Source organism: Danio rerio, chromosome 6, assembly GCF_049306965.1.
Source record: "Danio rerio strain Tuebingen ecotype United States chromosome 6, GRCz12tu, whole genome shotgun sequence".
NCBI lineage: Eukaryota > Metazoa > Chordata > Actinopteri > Cypriniformes > Danionidae > Danio > Danio rerio.
Window position 1 is genome coordinate 29,415,931 of NC_133181.1, and position 27,159 is coordinate 29,443,089.

Below are 27,159 nucleotides of genomic sequence, written 5' to 3' on the forward strand. Positions count from 1 at the left end.
ACTTGGCATATCTACTCTCAGATAGAGTACGTTAGTGTGGACTGAGCTTGTTACTTTGTAGTTTGAAAGTTAAAAAAAAAATCCAGGATTAAAAGCAGGGAATACAAAACTTAGGTGAGTGGAAATTTTATTTACATATTCTATGATGTGCATTTTAGAAAAAGTGGCTTAAATTGTCTTATTTCAGTTTTTATTTTTATTTTTTAAAAGCAATTAACAAGCACCATATGTATGTTAATATGCTATAATATACAAAAACATTCATTTAGTACTATACTGAAAATGCATATAAGATCTTTTCTCTGTGTCTGAATTGCATTGCTATATGTTGAAATATTTTTATCAGCAAAAATGTATGTGGGAAGTATAAAAGTTCTTTGTACAACTAAATACAATATAAAATGTTTTTTGGGTATGGCATAATGCTTTACTAAAAAAAATGGTTGTTCAGTTTAAACTGAAATGAGTTTTTAATAGTCATTTCTTCCTTTAAAATAAAATAATAAGAATAAAAATGTTGTTATTTAGAGATATTTTTTCCACTTGGTTAATATGTTCATTTGTGATGGAAAATCTAGGTTATTTCACCAAATATTTATTTCTTATTTGTTTTTTATCTTTTGTATTACCTCTTTTGAAGTTGGTATGGTGTTGCCTAAAGATGAACAAACATATGTGAAAAAGTATATACTTTTAAGTTTTTTAATGATTTTTTTGTAGATATATATATATATATATATATATATCTACAAAAAAATCATTAAAAAATATATATAATGAAGTGTTATGAACTGTATGATCTCTTAATTTTTCTTCCATGGCTGTACCTATAATCACTAGACCATCAAATATAAACCATTAAAATAAACTGTTAGCAGATATTAAGTAAACTCAATAAGTAACTCAAACCATTTGAGGAAACCGATTGCAACAAACCATTTGAGTTAAACAACTAATCTATATGAGTACTGTGAACGTACTGCATTTAAGTTGAAGTAATGAGGTATTTAATTAACTCATTACCTTCAACACTGAGTTCAAATCTCTTTTTGAATGAGTAGAATTAACTTTCGATAAACTTTGAGGTAACTACACTCATTTCATTAGCTAAAGTTGACTGCTGGATTTTACAGTGTAGAGAGCTTATATTGCAATAAATGGACAGAATGTCTAAAGAGCACCAAACAAAATAAAGTTACCAAACAATTGCATGTATATGTGTATAGGATTATGTAGCATCTGGTGTTTCTTTCCCCATGTTGACATATTTAAGATGCATCTCGCTTATCTTCCATCTGTTGTGTCTTGAAGCAGTTGAAAAAGACTGGGATTGTTGTGGGCTTTTTGCAGCATTGACTGCATTGTTTTTTCAGGCTCATTTCATACTGAGGAAAAGTGGACTGCTCGCTTTAATGTGCTTGTGCTTGTGTTGTCATCAAAACAAAACAAAAATCTGACAGGGCTCATAAACCTATTTATCTTTAGGTTTTCTTTTATCTCAGCTAATTTATAAATCATGTTTACCTTAATAAAAAGGAAGAAAAAAGCAGTTTGTAGATTCAGGTGTTGGTCCTGAAATGTATTTTTAATGATCGTTAAAAAAACATTTCAAGCAAGAAACAAAGTAAAAAAAAAAATGATGTTAATGTTAATACTTGGTTCAAGTTTGTTGAAATTGAAATGTGGTCAATTTTTTGCCTGGAATTGTTTGTTATGTTTACAATAATTACTTTGCAAAAATATGAAGTTAATACTGTCAATTAACTACAGGATTTCTGATACTGGTGTTCCCAGCATGCACCTGGGCATTTTGCTATTTGCAAGCTGTTTTTTACATTTACGTTTACATTTTGTCATTTAGCAGACGCTTTGTCCAAAGCAACTTACAATTGAGGAGGCATTCAGCGATAAACAAAAACAGGCAATACACACAATAAGTGCTAGTTATACAAAGTAACTTGTTTGTGTTCAGAGAATGGGCTGGATGCACAAAGACTTTTAATTTCAGCCAGTCAGCCTCAGCACCTCTGGTCAACTATCTTTCAATTCTAAAATTGCCACAATTAAGGTCTGATTTCTTTAAAAATCAGTGATCTTCACTGTACAAAAAGCACTGCATTAAATTCCACCCCCCACCCCCTCCGCCATGTCTTGAAAATATGAGTTTATTTTACTCCAGAAGTTTCTTCACTCACCTGCTGATCTTGATGGCACAAGTTACACTATCTTTTATCTCGTTTGAAGCTTGAAACACTAAATAAATGCTTAGTTCTATCTAGAGAAAGTGCTTCAACAGGTGGTCTTGGTTTTATTCACCGGGGGTTAAGGTGCTCTCGGAAGAGATGGGTTTTTAGTTGTCGTTTAAAGGATACCAGTGAATCTGCAGTCTGTGTGCGAGTGGGAAGATCATTCCACCAGCGTGCAACATTGAATGTAAAGGTTTTGGAAAGGGTTTTTCAGCAGTCAATGTGTTTCCTTTTGTGAAGTATCACTTTGTTTTATGACATCAGGACTTCCTTTTCAACTGAAAATGTCATATTCAAACGTACTACTATTATTCACATGTACAACTTTTACTCATACTTTTACTTTATTATTCAAAGTAAAGATAATACTTTAAAATGACTAAATTTAAAATGACAAAATGACTCAGTGCCTTAATGTTTGAGTAGATAGAGTACAAAGAGACATAAATGGATCTGAATATTGTTTATTTGAGTATTGCAAATAAACAATATTACATAACAGCAAATTTTCAATATTTTATTCAATATATGAAGTTTACTTTTAAAAGCTCTGTCTAAAAACTTGCTAAATAAAAAAGTAGCTTTTATTTTTAAAAAACCTATATACTGTAGCATTAAACATGTCCCTAACATTTACTGTTTGTATATCAGCAACTTATATCATGAACACAATACCCTTTTCGTTTTTTTTTTTTTTTTTTTGCAAAATAACAAAAAATACTGAATATAAATTGGGATGACTTCATATAGATTCGTATTCTTTTGCTGTCCTCCCTACATTTTTAGTCATTGAGAGATTTATGGAAAGTGGGAAATTTCCAAAATTCCTTTAAGTGACTTAGTAAAAGCCCAAGGATACATTATTACCTTGACTCAATTTAGTAAGAATGTCCTAGATGATATAGTTGAGCTGACTGCAAGCAGAGACACGTGTGACTGGACCATCTCAAATGGGAAAGGTGGGAAATCCCAAAGAAAGCTCTTTTCACTGCATGATCCAGCTGTTCCCGCAAAAAGGAAATTGTTAATGGTTTTGTGTGCGTGTGTTTGTGTGTTTGTGTGTGTGTGTATGTGTGTGTGTGTGTGTGTGTGTTTGTGCGCGTGTGCCTGTGTGTGTAATTTTTGGTGGTTTACTATTGCTTATTTTGTTTTTTTTTAGACACATCAAGACAAGTGCACAAAGATCTCTCTTATCCACACACACTATACTCCATATAGAAGGCAGAAACTAAGCCTTTTTTGCAGTGCAACTGACGATCAACAGTAAGATTTTATCTCTTTCCATCAAGGAAAACCACTAACTATCAAGAATGCATGATTACATGTTGTCATGGCTTTGCAATCAAAAGATGTCATTCTATTGGAAGTCAGTGGGGTATAAACAGCTATGAACATATGGAAAGGGTAGTACATTCTTGCATTTTTTTAAATTTCCAAATAGTTTTTTCCAAATTATGTAAGATTTGTCAACAAAAACTATTCCGTTTGCTGAAACACAGAGAAAGTTGTGGCCAAATTAAGCCTCAAAATCACCTCACATTGGATGAAACATCAAAACAAATAACATACAAGGGTTAATGTAAGTCAATGTTGCATATAGAAGCATATCATTAATCCAAAGGAAGTTTCTTTGAATGGGAATTTAAGAAAACTTGTGAGATTAAAGAGAAGTTGTATTATTTAGCTTTCACCCATATGACCAGTGCTGGGGAAAGGTACTTTTATAAGTAATGCATTACAATATTGAGTTACTCCCCAAAAAAGTAAGTGAGTAATGCGTTACGTTACTTTTGAGTTACTTTTGCGTTAATTTTGCGCTGGCTGAGGCTTGGGCTGTGTCCGAAATCAGAACGCTAAAATCAGTATGAGAGTTGAGTAGTGTCCCAAATTATAGAATTTAAAAAACAGTATCCGAGTAGTACCCGGATGACTTACTATTTTCGGCGACATTCTAAGGTGTTTATTCTATGGATACTACGATATCCTATGATGCACCATGAGAGAATTCATGAATGGGAGTGAAGTGACGCAACTGACATGGGTAGGTCACGTGAAAATGGCAGGCAAACTCCATTCATACTGCTTACATTCTTACTGTATAAAACATACTTTTCTAATGGTTAAGTAGTAAATTTTAAATTCAAAGCCAGTACCTACTGAGTAGTAGGTGATTTCGGACGTTTCATAACAGGATTTTCTTCTTATTCTTCTTCTTCTTCTATTTATTAATGCAGCATATAGCCTACACATTCATTTACCTTTAAAAAAACACATCAAAAAATAAAAAATGTAGGATTATCTTATCTTCTGAGAACTTCCTGACCCTCGAGCTATACATGCCGTATATACAGATTAATAAACGTGTAAAGTATTGTGTTTGCTACTTATTCACTTTTTGTCTTATTAGTAAAATCACTGTCCATTGAGACACTCCCGCCTACCTTTTCTATGATTTGTTCAGAATAAGGAGATTACTTCCATTGCAGAAATGTAAAGCTCATTCATTTTGGTTCTGGTCTGTTCCTGCATTCTCTCATTGTGTATGGGACTCAACTTGACTATGTTCATTTTATTTTAGTTATTTATTTTTTTATAAGCTAATTATTTAAACAATTAAGTAACTTGCATTACATTTCTTTAAAAAGTAAATATTTCAAATATTATTACTTAAATAAAAAAAAAAAACATATCACCTTACTCGTTACTTAGAAAAGTAATATTATTATGCAATTCTTGTTATTTGTATTGCGCTAACCCCAACACTGCATATGACCCTCACAGTAAAGACACATTGTGTGTAAAAAAAGATGGAAAAAATAACTTTTTTTCGAAGTAATAAGATTATTCAAAGGCCATCTGGGCCATAATGTTAAATCCATCACTTTTCATAGGACGCAAAACTTTTTTTTCTCCTAAAACTTTACAAAGAGACTTGATGTAGCAATAAAGTTCAAACGTTACATTCTTCAAATTATTTGTTTTTATAGTTTCAAAAAATGATAAATATTTGTTGCTTTTAGTGCTCTTTATTGTTGCTCTGTTCCTCATTTTGTTGGTAGTTTTGATTGAAATTAGCTACTGAATGATGAACTGCAAATATATTCATATATTATGAATTTCAAAATTTTATATTGTCAAAATTAACTTTCAAATTTCTCCAGCTGTGTGTACAAAAGTGAATACAAACATTTTCCTTTTCCTAATAAACTATATTACAATTTTGCAAAGGTGACGATACGGTGGCGCAGTGGGTAGTGCAGTCGCCTTACAGCAAGAAGGTTGCTGGTTCGAGCCCCCATTGGGTCAGTTTGCATTTCTGTGTGGAGTTTGCATGTTCTCCCCTTGTTCGCGTGGGTTTTCTTCCAGGGGCTCTGGTTTCCCTTACAAGTCCAAAGACATGCACTATAGGTGAACTGGATAAGCTATATTGTCCGTAGTGTATGTGTGTATAAATGAGAGTGTATGGGTGTTTCCCAGTACTGGGTTGGACCTAGAAGGGCATCCACTGTGTTTAACATTTCATTTCATTTCATTTTCTGGTCAGCTTAGTCCCTTTATTAATCTGGGGTTGCAACAGCGGAATGAACCGGCAACTTATCCAGCAAGTTTTTACGCAGCGGATGCCTCTCCAGCCGCAACCCATCTCTGGGAAACATCCACACACACATTGACACACTACGGCTAATTTAGCCTACCCAATTCACCTGTACCACATGTCTTTGGACTGTGGGGGAAACCGGAGCACCCGGAGGAAACCCACGCGAAGGCAGGGAGAACATGCAAACTCCACACAGAAACGCCAACTGAGCCGAGGTTTGAACCAGTGACCCAGCGACCTTCTTGCTTGAGGCGACAGCACTACCTACTGTGCCACTGCCTCGCCTGTATTAAACATATGCTGGATATATTGGCAGTTCATTCCGCTGTGGTGTGACTCCAGATTAATAAAGGGACTAAGCCGAAAAGAAAATGAATGAATGAATGAATACAATTTTGCAAACACTGCACTTTTTCATAGTTTGGCCGGAAATGCTGTGAATGGTTTGCCCATGCATATGCAATCACTTATCATAATAGAAAGCTTGGTTTCTCTTGTGAAAAAACACACTTAAGCATGCATTTAAAAAAGAGGAGTGCGTGTTATAGAAATGATAGACTTTAAAAGAATCAGGCCCGGGCATGTAGATGAAGGGAGGTTAAATGGATCCAGTTTGAGATACTCTGTAAGGCATAAGAACTTCTAACAACAGTGTGCTAAAAGCAAACAATACCAGATGAAGAAGAGAAGGAACTAAAGGCAGTAAATAGAAAGTGTAACCAATGATTTAAATAAGGAGCATGTGGAGATAATCAGTGAAGCAACAAGTAATTATGACAACAAATGAAAACATTCCTACAAACCATGACAACTGAACGGAAACACATGAAACAGTGCATGATGAAGAAACTGAAAGCTGAATGTGACAATACGTAGCACAGAAAGAGATTTTTGGAAATGACTAAAACTGAAGCTTTAAGTCGTTTTCAGAAGTCATGTTTTTCACATTGAGTATGGGTTATCTGCAAAGCTGGTGTATCTTCCTATAACAGTAAACTTCCGGTGAATGGTTATTTTGACTCTTTAAAAAAATTATAGGGTTCCTTTCACAGCATAGATGCTGCAATATAATTTAAATAAAAATGACTTTAGCGTTCATTTAGTTGTTCAAGTGTAAAACAAGATTAAAATAACTGTTCATATTTTAAAGACATGGCATGGAAAAATGAAATTCAATGCAGTGCTTCTTTTACATTCTGAGACCCACTTTATATTGTATATCAGTCATGCAATGAAGATTATTGATTTATAAAGAAAACAGACCTTAAACATGCAGATTTTTTAACGGCATACAGTTCACCGGAATTGCATTTATTTAAAAATTAAATGTCATTATGCGTATACTTCATAGAGGTATCATTTGCATAAAGTTCTGAAAAAATTCTTGTTGAACTCTTCTCATCAAAATAAGTGTACTTCTTAAAAAACTTGCAAAAATAATGAGACTATGAATGTTTAGTTTGATATTATAAATACAATCAACATTTTTTGTAAGTGTCTTGAAAGAGTTGACTATAAGTGATCTTAAAAGGATAGTTGAAAAAACGTACACTGCATTTACTCACCCTCAAATAACTTCATAAACATATCAAATAACTGTTAAACATATTCTAATATTCAGAAAAATGCTGTAGAGCTGATTGCCATTGACTTGTAATGTTTCATAATAAGTTGAAACTGGTTGGAACAAGTGAAGGGAGAGTAAAGTATGACATTGTTCTTTTTTAAAAGAGCTATCCCTTTTAGTGGCCTTTTAATTTCATTCATTCATTCATTCAGATACTTTTTGGCTTAGTTTCTTTATTAATCAGAGGTCACCACAGCAGAATGAACCGCCAACTTATCCAGCATTTGTTTTACACAGCGGATGCCCTTCCAGCTGTAACCCAACATTGGGAAACGCCCAAACACTCTTGCCTTTGCACACATACACTATGGCCAGTTTAGCTTATTTAATTCACCTATAGCGCATATCTTTGGACTGTTAGGAAAACCAGAGCACCCGGAGGAATCCCAGGCAAACACGGGTGAACATGCAAACTTCCACACAGAAATGGTAACTGGGTCAACCTGGGCTCAAACCAGCGATCTTCTTGCTGTGAGGCGATTGTGCTGCCCACTGCATCACTGTGACATCAGTCTTTAATTTATATATTATAAAAAAATTACTCCATGCATGATCAACTAGATCAATGTGCTAAGCATTGTGTTACAAAGAATTTGGCTGTAGGTTTAAAACCAGCATTGGGCAGCATTCATGAGTTTCTTTGGGGCGACATGGTGGCTCAGTGGTTAGCATTGTTGCCTCACAGCAAGAAGGTCATGGTTTGAGTCCCTGCTGGGTCAGTTGGCGTTTCTGTATGGAGTTTGCATGTTCTCCCGTTTTCGAGTAGGTCCAAAAACATGGGCTCTATGTGTGTGATAAAAAAAGGGGGTATATTATTGTATCCTACTATTGGTTTGCAGCTGGAAGAGCATCCATTGTGTAAAACATATGCTGGATAAGTTGGTGGTTTATTCCGCTGTGGTGACCTCTGATTAATAAAGAGACTGAGCCGAAGGAAAATAAATGAATGTTAAAAAAAAAACTCATTGCTTATATAAACAAGCACACTTCTGCAGATTTTACCCACTGAACAATTGCAGGCAATGTTCTGTCAACCAAACGATCTTTCAATTCAATTTCCTATACAGTCACATTATTTAAAATCATCTGCCAAAATTTGCACTGCCAACTAATAAGTATTGTTTCTGGTTCAATCTGCTCTTCCATAGAAGCGTCTGAAGGCCATGCCAGGGCCAGATGGACACAGTGATTTGGGTCCTTGCAAAAACCTTGCTGTGCCCAAATCCTTCTTTCCTCCTAAACCTTCAATTACGGGTGAGAAATGGCACACAGCCTTAGACTTTATTTTGAGGGGAGATGCCCAGGAGAAGATCCACCACCGCTGGGCTAGTCAGCACTCCACACCAGTGGCACAAAACATACACCAAAGAGTTGCCGATGAAGGTCTCATCAGTCCCACGAGGATAAAACCAGTACCGAAACCTCGTCTGCTGAAGTCACAGTCTCATACTGACCAGCAGCAGTCTTTCAATGATAGCAACATGAATTATTTTGGATCTGCATCAGGTACAACACACAGATTCTTTGAACCTTAAACCCACTGGCTACATTTATTTATTACACATGTAAAAAGAAATTTCCTTTGCCCAGTGAATTGTTGCCTCAGTTAGCAGCTTTTAGCTGTCCGGAGCATCACTGCTGTGTCTTCTGCTGCTGTAGCTCATCTGCTTCAAGGTTTGATGTGCAGTGTGTTCCGAGGTGATCTTTTACGTAACATTGATTATACCCAGTGGTTATTAGAATTGTTGTAACCTTTTCATAACAATATTTGTATGTGTTTTTCACCCGTATTGTACAGTGTGGGGTTTCCAGATAACAAAATATCTTGGTTCTTAAAAGTGTATATGCGTGCAAGGTTACAAACATTTTTTGTAACTCAATGTGCATTTCTGTCTGCCCTATCTGTGTGTGTGTGTGTTTAAGTTTCATTGTTTGTCCTGTCTAGCACATGGCTCAAGCCTGGTTTATATTTCTGCGTCAAGTGACCGGCGCAACTCACGGCGCAGGCATCGCGCGCAGCTGTGCATTTATACTTCTGCGCGCTGTCTCCGTTGGTCTGCATTAACACTTCCGAAACGCTAGTGGGCAGTGAGGTGTAAATGTTCCTCTGTGTCGAGTTTCTTCGCTTCTTTTTGCTATTCTGAACACTTCCTGGATGTACAAGTGACTCAAACTCGCTCATTTTAAGGCAGGAACCGGCAGACGTGCAACAACTTTAACCATGAGGTAAACAAAGAACAAAACTTTCCATCCGGAGCTTCACGGGACTCCACACTTGTAAACAATCGCTCGCGCCATTCGCGCAGGCTTTCGGTCCCGCCCAGACTCGTCGGCGCTAGCAAGTCGACCAATCACAGAGCTTGCGCTACGCGTTGTTGCGACGTGTAGTTACAATTTTTGAGAGGTGCACGTCAGTGACGGCGATGGCCACGGCGAAGGGCTATGCGTCAGCGCCGTAGCCTACGCCGGTGTTTGACGCAGAAGTATAAATCAGCCTTCAGTCTTTGTTTGTGTCTGACATGTGCTATTCTGTTCCACCCATCTTGTTTCCCTTTACCACACCCCCTTGTTTAGCTCTTATCTGGTCCTTGATTTTATAAGTGTTTTCACCTGGTTCTTGTGTGCTTTCCTCTCTTTATATTGTGCTGTCTTCTCTCATGTCTTTGCTTGTTTCTTTTGTTCTTTCTGCTTAGCATTCAAGAATCAAGAATCTTGTCTAGTTTATGCTTGTATTTGTATCCTTGTCTATTGTTATTCCTTTTTTATTTTTTTTCTCCTAGTTGTTTATTGTTGTAGTGAAGTTTTAATTTAGTTTTATTTATTTTGTCTGAAATCAATTTCTTCTATTCTAAAGTTTTGATTTTGTTTTGTTTTTTGTCTCAACAGTGTAAGAAGATTTGCTTAAACTTTTATCATTTAGTTATTTTGATGTATTGTTTTACTTTCTAGTTTCTCTCTCCTGTTTGTCTTTGTGTGTTTGCATTCTGTTCCCTTGTCCTGTTTTTATTTATTTATTTTTTTATACAACCTGTGAAATCCTGGCTGCTAATTGACTGCTGGGCTGGTACGGAGTCAGCCATCATCTCTGCATGGAACAGCCCCTTCCTTATCAGCCTCCCTACCTGTGATTGTCTGTGCCCAATTATCATTTGGTCTTTGGGAATGCATTGGAAAACTCGAATATGCATGTGACATGATTTTTTAGGAACTTTAGTTACTGTTCGTTTAAACTCTGCTGAAATATAACCTTACATGGGGTTATATCCTGAACGTTTTGTCCAATAATCATCATCTTTTGTGGATTATAATTCAAGGCAAGTCTATATAAAAAGCGTGAACCTGCAGACTGAGGCACAAAACGCCTGGAAAAAGTTTATAGAACATAAGATTATGCATAATAAATGCCAATACATGGATGGGTTTTCTGCTCATTGTCATTGATAGATAGTTTTTAAGAGTTTAGAGTTCAATCATTTTATTTAAATGTCTATTTCTATTTGTTAATTTGTTTTCTGAAAATTTTATTAATTAAAAAAATTATGAAAAATGAACAATAGAGTATACAGTAAAACGTATAAAATGTAATTGTATAACATATTCCATATAGAAATTATGTATGGAAATATATACAAATTATATAATGACATTGAAGTGCAGGTTCAGATTTCACATATTGTATAAAATGTCATTTATGCAACATGGATTGACTATATTTAAAAATATAGCAAACAATGGCCATTTACACACATTGTTTTTCAATGACTGGAATATAGGCTATGAGTTAAAATATATTAGTGACCATTTTAAATATGTTTATATATGGAACCAACGACCATACCACAATCATAATCATTTAAATCATCTTTCATTCATCCTGGCCCTCATTTTAAAATTAACCAGATCTTTTTAACCACGTTTACATGCCTAAATGCATTGTGTTTCTGCCATGTGGTTGGCTGATATATTTATGTTAACAAGCAGTTGATTAAGTGTACCTAATAAAGTGAGCGTATTTGAAAAGTATACTGTCATATTCTGAAAATAAACTCCCAGTAGATTAACATGGACTGCTTCCTACTGCTACAAAGGCAGATGTGAGCAAATCTGGCAAACTTTCACCAGTCTGTTTCCACAGATGGGAAGAATAATGATACTCATTTGGAAAACTGGCACATTCAACCAAAAACTACCTCACATAAATCAAAACGGATCCCTCCAAGCATACCTGTACCTGCCAGGCCCCTTCCCAAAGAGCCGGCGCAAGTGATCTCAGTGACGGGTGAGTGTTCATTTAGCTGTACTGTAATGATTTAAATTTACTCTTTATTGCTTTTTTGACTATTAAGCATCTTAAGAGCCAAAACCCTAACTACCGCCATACTGAGAAAAAAACACATTTTACTAAGCATGTATTAATCCATATTAGGCGGCACAATGGCTGAGTGGTTAGCACAAGAGGGTCGCTGGTTTGAGTCCCAGCTGGGCCAGTTGGCATTTCTGTGTGGAGTTTGCATGTTACCCCTGTGTTCACGTGGGTTTTCTCCGGGTGTTCCAGTTTCCCCCACAGTCTAAAGACGCACTGTATACTATTAAAGTCAGAATTAGCCCCGCTTTGATTTTTTTTCTTTTTTAAATATTTCCCCAAAGAAGTTTAACATAGCAAGGACATTTTTACAGTATGTATGACAATATTTTTTCTTCTGGAGAAAATCTTATTTGTTTTATTTTGACTACAATAAAAGCAGTCTTAGGATCAAAATGATTAGCCTATATAAGGTATTGTTATTTCCAATAGTCTACAGAACAAACCATCATTATACAATAGATTGCCAAATTTCCCTAAACTGCCTAGTTAACCCAATTAACTTATTACACCTTTAGATGTCACAGAAGTGTCTTAATAAATATCAACTAAAATCATCAAGTCAAAGATAAAATAAATCAGTTATTAGAAATGAGTTATTAAAACTATTATGTTTAGAAATGCATTGAAAAATCTTCTCTCGGTTAAACAGAAATTGGGGAAAAATAAACAGGGGGGCTAATAATTCAGAGGGGCTAATAATTCTGACTTTAACTGTAGGTGAATTGGGTAAACAAATTGACTGTTGTCAAAGAGTGAGTGTGTGAATGCGAAAGTGTATGGGTTGCGGTTGGAAGGGCATCTGCTGCGTAAAACATATGCCGGAATAATTAAGGGTTCCATCCACTGTGGTGACCCCTGATGAATAGGTGACTAAGACAAAGGAAAATTAATGTTTGAATAATCCATAAGTGCACCTCTATTGTGTAACTCTTTCTTATTATGAGAATATATTTGTCAGCGGTTTCATTTGGAGGCTCTTGTGTTTTTCTCTTTTTTTCTCTCTTTTTTTTTTGATTAAGAATCTACAAATGACTATGATGATGGAGTTTATATGGATATAGACTCTTCACCAACCCAGTCTGAATGCTTTAGCTCAATAGTTGTCCACAATACTCAGTCAGGTACACAAAATCATCCATCATTATCAAGACGAAATATTATTTCATCATTGATTCTAGCCTTGTAACTTGTAATTTCTCTCCAGGTTCTGAGGTTTGTCCTGATGACAGACCACTTTTACCTCTCTGTCTGTCAAAACCAAATCTTGCTTTCAAGTTCCAGAATAAAAACAATGTTGAGCACAATGAAGCCGGATCATTTCACAACACCATCAAGGATAATTTGGTTTCTGAGCTACAAAAAAGATTCTCAGGATCAATTAAAGAGAGAGATTTAAGCACCAAAAAGACAAACGTTCTTAAGACTAAAGGAAATTGCTCTCCCAAACTGTTTAGTAGCTCTCATTTGGAAATGATCTCAATGCTCTTCCACATGAAGAAACTGACTGAAGTAGACCGGCCACTTGAAACTGTAGCTATGCCAGCTGTTTCCAATGGTCCAAAGAGTCCAGAGGATATTTCTTTAATTGTAAAATACCAAGCAACAGAGATGGAGAATCTCAATGAAAGTTCTCTGAAAACTCCAACAATGCTTCCTCTTCCTGGTTTGGTGGACAAACTTATAAAATATCCTTCTAACAAAACCTTCACGTGTGGTGATAATCTGAAAAAGCCTCTGGAACAGTTATGGCAAGAGCGAAGTATCGTAAGAAACAGTGGAATACTAAGTCGACTCAATATGGAGCAGCTAAGGCTTCAAGAGGTACCTTAAACTCCATAAAAGTAACAGAAACACTTTATAAGCTGTTTTCATGACCTCAACTCTGTTCTCTCTCAATATTCTTTGCTCCGGTCTGGTTTCACACTCCTCCAGCATCTGTATGAGGTTGTCATATCCGAGCAGGTTTATCTTCAGAGCTTGGCCATGACTGTGGAACATTTTCAGGAATCTTCAGTTTTGAAAGAGGCTCTGGCACCACGAGACAGGAAGTCATTGTTTTCTAGCATTGCAAAAATTAAAGAGATCAGTCAAAGGTAAGAACCAGCCAGGTTATTTGTTTATCAAGAAATTACAGTGAATAAATGTACAAAAGTACAATGAATACAATCAGATTTTTTTCTTTCCTACTTGTGTCTGATGTCATATTTAGGAAACAATAATGTTGGAACTATATATGTAACCCCAAATCAGAAAAGGTTGTAAATGAATAAAGAAGAGAGTAGTGATTTAGTGTGTTCCTCGTGATTTTTATTGCGTTGGTGTTTTTTTTTTTTTTTGTTTTTTTTTTTTTTTTTTATAAATTCCTGTATTCTAATTTTAGTTCTTTCAACACATTTCATATATGTTGGGACAGGAGCAATTTAGGTCTAGTAATCAGGTAATTGCTTGAATAATGATGTGATTTGAAACAAGTGATGTCAACAGGTGATTGTAATTATGATTTAATACAAAAGCAGCATCGAAAGGTCCAGTCCTTTAGGGGCAAAGATGAGCTGAGGTTTGCCAGTTTGCCAACAAACACATGAGAAAATTATAAAAAAAAATTAAAAACAATGTTCCTCAACGAAAAATAGCAAAGACAGTTGGATATTTCACCTTCAACAGTGCATAATAAAATTAAAAGATTCAAGGAATCTACAGGTATTTCAGTGCATAAAGGACAAGGGTGCTAGCCTAGGCTACCATGATCTCTGATCCCTCAGTACTGTATCAAGAATCGTCATTCATTTATAAATTGTATCACCACATGGGCTTACGACTACTTTGGGAAACTTTTGTAAAGTACTACAATACGTAGTTACATCCACAATTGGCAGTTAAAACAAAAGGAAGCCTTAAATTAACAGTGTCCAAAAACGCGGCTGACTTCTCTGAGCTCGGGGGCATCTGGGATGGACCATCACACAATAAAAACATGTACTGTGGTCAGATGAACCAGTATTTCAGTTATTTAAGGAGAATTGAATGCTGTGTGCTCTGGAGGAAAAAAAAAAAAAACGTCATCCAGACTGTTAAAAGAAACAAGTCCAGAAGCCAGGGTCTGTCATGGTACAGTACTTCTTTTCCAAGGACGCCCATGCATATTTCAATAAGACAATGCAAAACCATATTCTGCAAATCCTTTCTGTGGAGGAAGAGGATACAGGTACTTGACTGGCCTTTCTGTAGTCCTGACCTGTCTCAAATAGAGAATGCGTGGTGCAAATTGAATCACAAAATGCAACAATAAAGACCCCATACTGATGCCCACTTTGTTTGCAGAAAGAACGGGACAAAATTACACCTGAAACACCTTATCATTTGCTGTCGTCAGTCCCTAAACCTCTTTTTAGTGTTACATTAACATCTTTTAAAGTAGTAAATGTTTAATTGTTCAAACTGTTTTTGAAATGTGTTGCAAGAACCAAAATATGTATATAATTATTAATTATGTGTTAATTTTGAAAAAAAGAAAACAATAAATATCATGAGGAAACATTAAAAGATGTTTGTTGTATTGTTTGAAATGAAATACAATCAATGTACATTTAGAAATCACTTTCTTTCCATACTGTATCAATTTTTTTATTTTTTTTTTTTTATTTGGAGTTGTACAAAGTAGTTGGACAACTAAGTCACATTCAAAAATATATAAATGTATTTGCATTATTTAAAAAAACTTTAAATACAAATGATGAAACAAATATTTATAATAAATTATATGCATTTTTGTGCATTTAAAGGATAAATTCTTCCAAAAACAGTTTTGTACATGTTTATACTCACCCTCAAGTTCCCTCAAGTTCACCCTCTAAAGTTTCTTTTATCTGCTAAGCTTTTTGCCAAAAGTGTCCAAACTGTTTTTGAGGCAACAGTGTTGCTGATACTGTATGTGTATTAACTACGTTTTTGATTTTTCTAATGTATCTGTGCAAATTATTTTCATAGCTTCATGGATGCATTGCTATTGGCGCTGTCTTCAAATTTGTTCTGCGATGGTGTCTGTGATGTTGTACACCAGTATGCACTTGGACCCTTTGATGCTTATATAACTTACATCCGTAATATGCCCTATCAAGAACAGACATTACACAACCTTGGGTAAATAAATCATGTTTTTAATGTTTATTTAATGTTGTTGATGTTATCACGGACATTAACACGAACCACCAAAGTAGTAATGTTGACTGTTTTTAAATGTTGCATTGGTATGACTGTTATTTGTTATTACATACTTATTTTCTGAGTTTATATTTAAACCTGTAATTAGCTACAACAAAGGGGTTTTGTGATCTACAACATTTTTACATTCAATGGGCTCTATTTTAATAATCTAGGCGCAAAGTCTAAAGAACATGGCACAAAAGCATTAAGGGCGTGTCAGAAAAATACGCATTGTGCCACGGCGCATGGTTTAACAGGGTTGTGCTTATTCTCTCAATGAGTTATGGGTGTGTTTTGAGCATAATGTGCATTAAACCAATCAGAGTCTTATCTACCATTCCCTATAAGAGTCAGTTGCGCTCCTCCACAGCACATTTGCAATTTACATGGCTGACTTCGTAAGTGTAAAAACTGAATGCTTCACCAGCGAGAAAACAGTTAAAAAGACCATCTGCAGCGCGAGGATAAAGAATAAGCCTCCTCCATTCATTTTTTTTCTCTTTAGTTTACTTTTACTCTTTACTTCAATTCTTTACTTTCGTGGAGTACAGGAACAGCCAACAAAACTACTTCTAAATTAAGACTCGAGGTCAAGAAGGCATGGAGGCAGGGGTTTTTATATTTATGTAAAAAATATAATTTTGTAATAGTTTAATCTTTTTTCACATATAAAGATATTTGTGTATTGCTTTATTAAGCAATGTGTAAGCGTTTGAACCCGCATAGGTTCATAACTAATGCACTCTAGACTTTAGACTAGCTTTTAGTTGATTAATTGCACAGTGTATTCAGTTCCTTTGTCCAGTGGCTCATAACAAATCCATTTATGCATATTGATTACAATGGAGGAAACTCAGTTGTTTTGAATAATCCAAATCATCATTGAGTCCAGAAGTCATCTAATGACCTCCATTTCCATTCAAGAGTTGAATAGAATTCTGCCAGTTGTATAGTACTAAAAAGTATACAGTTTGAAAACATAACCTGATTTTTAAATATGCTGCACTCTTATCAGAAAAGAGAGTCCTCAGATTTTGGAGATCTTGCATAAACTGCAGGAAGACCCTCGATGCAACCGACTTTCCCTTAAATCCTTCCTTTCCCTGCCATTTCAGAGGATAACACGACTTAAAATTCTAATGGAAGTAAGTGATCTTCAATTGTTTTTAAATGTTACATCACATGTTATGCTAATACCAACATAGGCTCATTCTGAAAGCCTTATATACATTTCTGGAGATTGCGCGTTATGTAGACAGAGGAACGTCTTTAAAACGAACACTACAGGGCAGTATGTTGCTGTTCCTTTTCACGCTCAGCTAACCGCTTACCTTCATGTTGACGGTTTTTGCTGCTGTTACCAGTTTGTCCAGTGGCTCATTGCATTTTTCTGAGGATTTGAGATGCAGAGTGGAGTTCACTGTGAAAACGGGGCTCAAGTCAGGCAAAAAGCGGTTCCAGGAAGTAGGTAAGACAAAGACAAAAGACAAAAAATAAAACAAGTAAATAACAGGGTAAGAATGTGGTAAAATATAAAAACATGGTAAAAATCAGACGAGGGCTTTTCTTTTTCTGGATTGCTTTTCAAAACACTATCGGTTGGGTTTAGGGAAGGAGGTGGGTGGGGTAATCAGTTGGTTAGTTAGTCGGTCAGTCAGTTAGTCAGTTAGTCAGTCAGTCAGTCGACAGCAGCCTCTGGTGTATTTACCCGAGAAGAGCAGGCACGAATGGCACTCACAGTGAGTAATTTGAGATCTCAAAAAGCATACACAGTGGTCTCTGGTGAATTCACAAAAATAAAAACTGTAAAAAAAAAATAAAAAAAGTAACTGCTGGGATGTATTTTAAACACTCCAGAAATGTATATAGAGGTACGTAATCAGAATGAGCCTGAGTTGGCTAATACAGTCATGCCAATGCAATGCAGACTATCCAGAAAAAGGCTGTTCCAGGATCAGACTGTGGGTCCGCAGCATTTAGAGCTTTGACAGAAATCTCTAAGGTATGAATGACAAGTGGACCCGCATTTCATTAATAAACACTACTGTGTGTAAACATCTGTTTGCTGCATGATGTTGTGATTTGTTTGCCTACAGCTGCTGGAGGCCTGCAACTGGCAGGTGGGAAGAATGAAACAGATGGAAGAAATTGTGCAGATTGCTAACAAGATTGAGTTTGCCTGCAAGGTAGTTTCAGGCGGTATTTTAAATGTATTTATTATTGATGTTTAATGTGAACACTACAAAAAAGGGGTTTCTTGCTTTGTATTTTGTATGTTTATGTTCTAGTAAAAATATTTCGATAATATTTTCCAGTACAAATATTGAATTAAACTGAGTAGTAGAATTACAAATAATAATGTTCCATTAAAAAAAGTTCCTACAATGAGTTTAAAGGTCCTGTAAAGTGCTTTGAAATATAATTTTTTTGATTTAATGTTTGACAATTTTAACTGAAAAATGAAAAGAGGGTGGGACATAGATGAGCTCCTCCCCTTTAAAAAACAGCCAATAGCCTCTTTTTTTTAATCTCAGCTCTGACAATAAGAGCAGTTGAAATCAAACACATCAAATAAAAAGGAAGTGTGAAGAGTCTTGAAGAAGGCGGAGCATCAGATACTACAGAGCATTTGATTGGTCAAGATTTGATGAGAAACTGAAGTTTAAGGTGACATGAAAAAAATCCATATAAATGGAAGTGACAAACTGCACTTTTTGGAGTGGCTCATTTTTCTTCTAGTATACTTCAACCATTTTTGAACCCATTCAGCCGATTTCTTGTTCTGGCACGGGTCACTTTTAGCTTAGCTTAGCGTGATGAATTGAATCAGATTTGACCATTAGCATTTCGTTCAAAAAGGCAACGGTGGCCGAGAGAGCTTAAAGTGCTGCAATTTAGGAAATCACATGGAATTACAAAAAAAAAAAAAAAAACAGCAGAAAATTAAAAAAAGATCTTCATCTGTTTGACAGCACACATGCTGCAAATTGTCACAATGCAAACACATTTAAAAAAAACTGCTGCATTTTCTCACAACGCAACCAAATTAATGAAACATGCTGCATTTTGTGCCATAACTGCAACCACATAACCGTTTACAAAAATGTGCTGCATTTTCTCACAACACTTTGAAATGGCACGGAACCCAATGGAAATGTGAGGACCCTAAAACGTGACCAAACCAGCTATTTAGGTTATGGTTATTTAGGCTAATAAAATACAAAAGACAAGGAAATCCGGATATTAATATAAACAAACAAAAACTCACCATTCAAAATGATGTGAGAATAGTGTTGTGTAAATGTCCCTCAACATAGTAGGAAGTATCTTTAATGATTCTTTGAAAAATGTAGTCTCTTTTAACCCCTCCATTCTGAAAGATTCTATTCTGCTGTGATTGGTCAGATGGCCCAATATGCTGGTCTACTACTTACAGCATAAGTAAAGCCCAACAAACATTATCATATCGCTCAGAGAGCTCCAGATATTGTTAAGTGTTAGTGAAGTAAATACTGTTTGTTGGGCATTATGCAATTATGTAACAATATGCAAATTTGATTCAAACTTATGTCGGCTTATACAATGGAAGGAACTAAAATAATAAAGGACAACTCGTTTCAGGCACTTCAGAATCCCCTTTTTTTGGGGGGGGGGGGTGGTAATAAGTATCATGGACATTGATATTTTAAACCTTTACATTTACTAACAGCTATAACGCACTATATGAAAGAAAAATATAATGGGGCAGTGCACTGTAAGTCTTGTTTTAAGAAAAAAAAGTATGACCTTTTTCTTGATTTAAGAATAAATTCACTTCATTTAAATGCGTTTTTGTATAGAAAGAAACAAATATCTGTAACTTTGCTTCTCTACTGAATCCATCTTTTAAAAATAATATTTGCACCATAATAATGGGAAAAAACTGGATAAATATCTGTGTAAGAAAATAATTTGTTGTGTCAATTTCCTGAATGTATATGTCTGTATCTCTCTCTTAGGCCCTGCCTCTTGTGTCTTCTTCTCGCTGGCTTGTGAAACAGGGAGATTTGCTTCAAATTACTTCAAAGGAAAACATGTTCGGTCAGAGAAAGCTGTGTCCTGTACTTCTGCTTCTCTTTAATGATTTACTGCTGGTGGCCAACAGGAAAGGGTAGGAGAGCCGGCTTCAGTTAAATTATCTCATTTAAATGAAAACTGGCATACTGAAGGTTTTCTCTTTAGAAAGACATATAATTCTTTTAAGCTATCTTCTACCATCTTCAGTTTCTGTAGGCCCCCGCTAATTGACTTTTTGAAATTTGATGCTGTTTTCACATGGAAAATAAATAAAACCTAATGTCTGAAATGTTACACAGTAAATCAAGGTGCAAAAAGGATATTGGTCAAAGATGAAATGTCTCATTATGGCGTTTTTGTCAAACTAAATTAACAAAGGTGAAATGCCAATGTATTCTTAATTGTTTGGTAACTCTTTATTTGGATGGTCCATTTGAGTATTAATAGACTGTTTGCTTAATATCTGTTGATCCTTCAGCGGACATTTAACTGACTATAAGAAACTTTGCAAGTACAGTTGAAATCAGAATGATTAGCCCCTCTTTAATTTTTTTTTCCCTTTTAAATATTTTCCAAATGATGTTTAACAGAGCAAGGAAATTATCAAAGTATGTCTGATAATATTTTTCTTTTGGAGAAAGCCCCTTTAAGCTACATATTTTTTCAAAAGTCATTATACAATAACCTGCCTAGTTACCCTAACGTGCCAAGTTAACATAGTTAGTTAAGCCTTTAAATGTCACTTTAAGCTGTATAGAAGTGTCTTGAAAAATATCTAGTATAAAATATTATTTAATGTCATAATGGTAAAGATAAAATAAATCAGTTATTAAAAATAGTTATTAAAACTATTATATTTAGAAATGTGTTGAAAACATCTTCTCTCTGTTAAACAGAAATTGGCTAAAAATAATAATAAACAGGAGGGCTAATAATTCAGGGGGGCTAATAATTCTGACTTCAACTGTACATGTCAACTTACACTAACTCTAACCCCAACCCCAACAGTCTACTTATAATCTAATGAGAACTTGTTGGCATGTAGATGCATTCATTTTCTTTTCTGCTTAGTCCCTTATTAATCTGGGGTCGACACAGTGGAATGAACCGCCAACTTATCCAGCATATGTTTTACGCAGTGGATGCCCTTCCGGCTGCAACACATCTCTGGGAAACATCCATACACACTCATTCACACACATACATACGTACAATTTAGCTAACCCAATTCATCTATAGCGCATGCTTTTGGACTGTGGGGGAAACTGGAGCACCCTGAGCAAACCCACACGAACGCAGGGAGAACATGCAAACTCCGCACAGTAACGCCAACTGACACAGCCGAGGCTTGATCCAGCGACCTTTTTGCTGTGAAGCGACAGCACTACCTACTGTGCCACCGCGTTGCCTTGTTAACTTAATAGTTTTTACATATTTAAGTGGATTGAACATAAAACAATTAAGTTTTCCCTAAAAACTCTTGAAATGTTATGTTTTAGCTTATTTAAATGAGTAGTGTAAGCAAACAGCAAATGCCTCTTTTCAGTGTAGCATATATATATATACAGTTGAAGTCTGCAACAGTTGTGACCTCCGGTCAGTTTATTTTTCTTTTTTAATATTTCCCAAATTATATTTAACAGAGCAAGGACATTTTTCATAGTGTATTTCCTATAATATTGTTTCTTTCGGAGAAAGTCTTATTTGTTTTATTTCTGCTAGAATAAAAGCCATTTGAATTTTTTAAAGCCATTTTGAGGTCAAAATTATTAGCCCCCATTTTTTGATTGTCTACAGAACAAACCATCATTATACAATGATTTGCCTAATTACCCTAACCTGCCTAAAACCGAGTTAACCTAGCCTTGAAAAACATCCAGTAAAATATTAGGAACTGTAATCATAGCAAAGATAAAAGAAATCAGTTAATAAATGATGAGTTATTAGTTATTAGAACTATTATGTTTAGAAACGGGCATTACGGTGGTGCAGTGGACGATTGCCTCACAGCAAGAAGGTCACTGGTTTTAGCCTCGGCTGGGTCAGTTGGAATTTCTGTTTCATGTTCTCCCCGTGTTCCCATGGGTTTCCTCAGAGTGTTCCGGTTTCCCCCACAAGTCCAAAGACATGGGGTACAGGTGAATTGGGTAAGCTAAATTGTCCGAAGTGTATGTGTGTGAATGACTGTGTCTGTGTGTTTCCCAGTGATGGGTTGCAGCTGGAAGGGCATCCACTGCATACAACATATGCTAAATAAGTTGCCAGTTCATTCTGCTGTGGCAACCCCAGATTACTAAAGGGCCTAAGACGAAAAAAAAAAAAATGAATGAATATTTGGAAATGTGTTCTAAAAATATATAATAAAACCATATTTCTGTTAAAAAGAAATTGGGAAAAAATATACATGGAAGGCTAATAATTCTGACTTCAGTTGTATATGCAAAACTTAACATTCTTATTGTCATCTCTACTTATACCGAACAATAATAATTCAACTGTATATATATTCTTCGAAACATCTTGTCTGGTGTTCAACAGTGTGAGTAAATAAATAATTGAGTCTGAGTAAATGATTTTTGAGTGACAGATTCCTCTAACAATTTGTTGCTGACAGATAACTAAAACCAGTTTGAAGGATAAAAAAAAAATTTAAAATGACAATTAATCTGTGTTTTAGGTCTGCATTGTGATCCTTATATAGAGAATTCTAAAGGGAAAAAAAACATATTTAAACCTATATCTGCTTATTTTACAAGTCTCCTGGAGATCAACAGAGGAGTTTACCATTTTAATCCATTCAGTCAATCTTTGGCTCTGGCAGGAGCACTTTTAACTTAGCTCAGCATAGATAATTTAATCAAATTAGACCATTAGTGCCTCGCTCAATTTCAAAAAAGATATCACAACAGGCGCAATGATATTATGCGGCACCTGAAAATAGTCCCCAGCTAAGTAACTAACTGTGTAAAATCATTATTCCTGCTGCAGCCCTAATTATTACACTAGACTGAGAGTATAGTTCCTTGCCATATCGACCTAGAAAATAACAAGTTTTTATTTTCCATTGATCTTAGTACACAATGTAACTACTGAAGAGTGAAGTTTTGATTAGGAAAATTATTAAAACTGTTTTGAGTGAGATGCTAATAGTCTAATCTGATTAGAGTGCTCCTGCCAGACCTGGTGATCGGCTGAATGGGCTCAAAATGGTAAAACTCAACTGTTTTACTATATGGAAGTTGTAAAATTATATCTTGAAATAAATAAATAAATAAATTGCAGTGTTCCTTTCATTATTCTTGTTCTAAATAAGCCTGATATTTATAAAATGATACTATTGTTGCACCAAATTACATTTAATGGAGTCTCCTGTTATTTAGTAAAATTTATTATAGCAATTATTATTATTCTGCTCAAAATATTTGAATTATGTTGAAAATATATATAAAATATTTTGCCTGTGCATCTTAAGGTGTTAATGTCTGTTTATGAACACAGGTTGGATCGGTTTGTGGTTCATGACTATGTGCACCGCTCACTGATGGAGGTGACGGAAGGTAAAGATCTGGAAGAGGAGCTGGAGGGATGTGAGCTGAACCGGATATTCCAACTGACCCTTTTGCATAATCACCGGAGCACCTCATCTCAACTTCTGCTGCAAACAAATTCAGAGTCAGTCCTGCACCTCTACAATGAACCCTCAAATTGATGCTAAATGGCCTTTGTGGCTAGGTAAAACATTTAACAGTGTAAAATAATATGATCTTTCTCTTGGTAAACTATTATGTGTCTGTTTGTTTTCACAGAGCTGAAAAGAACTTATGGGTGGAGCTGCTAGGTGGTCGGAGAGATGGACAGGACACTGTGTATGAAGAATGGGGTAAGAATCATTTACATTTACGTTTACATTCAGTGAATTTCCCAATAATTTTCAAAACTATAACATATATATATTTTAAATGTATGAAAGTCTCGTTTTCACATACCATGCGTAATCTGGTTTAAGGTTAGCATCTTCAGCTAAAATACCAAAATGTGGAGAGTGTCAGCTTTGTTATTGTTAATTATGAGTGGTTTAAAAAGTTTCACAATAAGTGAAACAGTAACAGAAGTAACATAATACAACACAAGTTTTCAAGAAGAAACCAAAATAATTCATGTAATTTATTTATATATTTTTTTTTATCATTGTTAGACAGTGTTATGGGGAATATAGCTAGGTATGGTTAAGATAACATAAATTCTAGTATGACAAATTCTATTCCAGAATCGTGCGTGCATTTTGCATTTCCAAGAAAACCCTATTATCTTTTAAACAAAAACTTTTAACACAACTGTTTTAATAATAACAAATTATAACGAGTTAACTCTAAAAATAATGTTTGTATGTGTATTAAGGAACATTTCGTCTTACAAATATTAACATAATTAATATTTCCACTACCTATTTTACCGGATATGCACAAAAAGGTGGAAAAATTAACTCTGTTATTGTTATACTTAGTGGTTTACAATGTTACACAATTAAAAAAAAAAAACAGAATCAAATGTCCCCTATCACATTTCAACATTTTGCACTATTTTACATTAGGAATTATTCAATTTAGCCTACTGTAAATTATACACTTATTGTAGTATATCATTCTGGATTATGGAAGATGAGTGAAACTAAAAACGCTTGAACTGAAGTTACATATCTGAATTGAGATCATCTAAAAATTCTCAACACTGTGAATGAAGAAAAAGCTTGTATCTTCAGATTTTATTTTCAGTCGTTTAGCATAAAATGTCCAACACTAAAATTCACCATTAAACAAAAGCTTTGTGTAGGAATTCATGTTCAGCTTCTGTAAACAGAAAAATTCAGACTTCTTTGATTTCACAGGTCATTTAAGACGTTTTAGCTTAAGAAGACACATAGAGCTAATGGATGGAGCTTGACACCTGAGCTTCCACTCAAAGGGATACAGCTGGATACGCACGTCAATATACAGTAGCATATCCCAACATCTGCAGCAATAATTGCTATTTTTATGTTAATGTGTAATTAATTTTAAATATGAAAAAATACACTGTATATTTACTGTTTTTACATTACATTGGGGTTGGTACGTCACTAAATACAATTATTGGAAAATTTAATAAATCATAATTCTCGTTTACTTCCAGCCGCAGCTGTATCTCGTCTAGCAACATACTTCGCTAGATGGTCCACCCTCACCCTATCCATAAATATCACTAAACAAAACTCCACCCATCAAGTCCACAGAGGTTAAGCTGGATTAGGTAAATTAAATAATCCTCTGATAACATTATAGAGCAGCAATTAGCTCTAGCAAAAGAACAAAGAAAAATTCACCCTAACAAGCAAACTAGAACATGTGTGGCTACAGATTGACCACTAGGGGGCAAAAGTGTCAATGACTTCGAGAATGTGTTGCTACAAAATCGAAACATCTGTGTTAATCAGAGACGTGCAATTATGATTTGAGATCATTGAAAATATGATTTGGAGTATAATTATTTAAACATCTGTGATAAACTATTAAATAAATGAACAGACTATACTGAAATGGTCATTGTGTTCAAGATTGTCCTCAGGTGCGATGTGTTGAGGTTTGCACTGGACAGCAGAGAGGAGAGCTCAGTCTACAGCAGGGAGATCTGATCAATGTCATACAGAAAACTACTGATGGTACTGTTTTTCCAACACAGTTCTGCTATACCAAATCAAATTATTTTATCATGGGTGATTTTTTTGAGGATCTGTCTCATCATTCTCTACTCTCTGCTGTTGTAGGGTTCCTGGAGGGCCGTAGAGTACAGGATGGACAGCGGGGCTGGTTCTCGGCCTCATGTGTAGTAGAGATCACTAATGAACATGTACAGAGACGTCACCTCCGTCAGAGGTATCATGTCCTACAGACGGCCACACGCCTGCTGAAACAGCGCAACAGAGGCCTTGAGCAAACAACCACAAAATGCCTAAAATGAGAGACCGCTTTCCTAGAGAGAGTCTGTTCTTAGATACTGTTTGATAGTGTCTTACTGACATGAAATAAAAAAAAGTGAAGAAAAAAGTGTGTGTGTGTGTGTGTGAGAGAGAGAGAGAGAGAGAGAGAGAGAGAGAGAATGTGTACACTGTAAAAAAAAATCAGGGTTTCACACAATATTTATTTATTTTTTTTATTAAATTAACTTTTATTTTTATGATTTAAATATTGGTGACATGGTAGCGCAGTGGGTAGCATGATCGCCTCACAGCAAGAAGGTCGCTGGTTCACGTCCCGGCTAGGTCAGTGTGGTTTTCCTCCGGGTGCTCCGGTTTCCCCCACAGCTAAAGGACATGGGCTATAGGTGAACTGAAAAAACTCAACTGGCTGTATAGTAGATGTTCCCTAGTGCAGGGCATCCTCTGTGTGAAACACATGCTGGATGAGTTGGCTGTTCCTTCCGATGTGGCGACTCCTGATGAATAAAGGGACTAAGCCGAAAGCAAATGAATTTAAGTGTATTGAACATAAAACAATTAAGTTGTCACAAAAAAACTCAAGAATTGTGTTGAGTTAGCTCATTTTAAATAAGTAGAACAAACAGAAAACATCATTTTTGACTGTATGCATGTACCCAACATTAATGAGTACAACCCCTTTGAAAACGATTTGAAGGAACTTTTTTCAGTATATATAGAATATATGTTGAACTGTTAGATAAAATGTTTTTTTTATTTTTTTATAAATATACTTTATTAATTTTTTTCAAGAACAACCACAAAGAAACAAACACAACACTCTGCACTGTCCCGGACAAATCCCATACAATGAGTCAATGAGCAAAAAAATGGCAACATAGTTTAGCGGGTGACAACATAAAATAGAATAAAGAAATAAAAATAAATAATTAAATAGGTAAAATGAGTAAATTAAGTTTCTGAAGAATCCACAGAGGTTGAGTGGCTGGTCTGTTCATCCAGATAGTCTAGAAATGAACCCCAAACACTAAACATTTTTCCAATAGAATGAGTCCTTAGAAATCTCAGTCTTTCTATCTGTAGTACTGAAAT

At 35.3% G+C, this 27,159-nt stretch overlaps 1 protein-coding gene across 2 annotated transcripts; it reads left to right on the forward strand.

Annotated features, from left to right (window-relative positions):
• Window positions 1-26,176, forward strand: LOC101882153 (ephexin-1). Of its 2 annotated transcripts, XM_021477114.3 has the most exons (16): window positions 1-114; window positions 3,406-3,509; window positions 8,620-8,977; window positions 11,607-11,750; window positions 12,857-12,958; window positions 13,042-13,658; window positions 13,770-13,930; window positions 15,825-15,977; window positions 17,056-17,185; window positions 17,968-18,042; window positions 18,137-18,226; window positions 20,039-20,190; window positions 23,595-23,768; window positions 23,903-23,976; window positions 25,687-25,791; window positions 25,897-26,176. In XM_021477114.3, the coding sequence occupies exons 3-16, from the start codon at window positions 8,635-8,637 to the stop codon at window positions 26,088-26,090; spliced, it is 2,514 nt and encodes an 837-aa protein (XP_021332789.1). In that variant the 5' UTR covers window positions 1-114; window positions 3,406-3,509; window positions 8,620-8,634; the 3' UTR covers window positions 26,091-26,176. The 2 variants fall into 2 exon arrangements, with proteins under 2 accessions (XP_021332789.1, XP_073810203.1); XM_073954102.1 differs by lacking the exon at window positions 3,406-3,509.
• The last annotated feature ends 983 nt before the right edge of the window (window positions 26,177-27,159 follow it).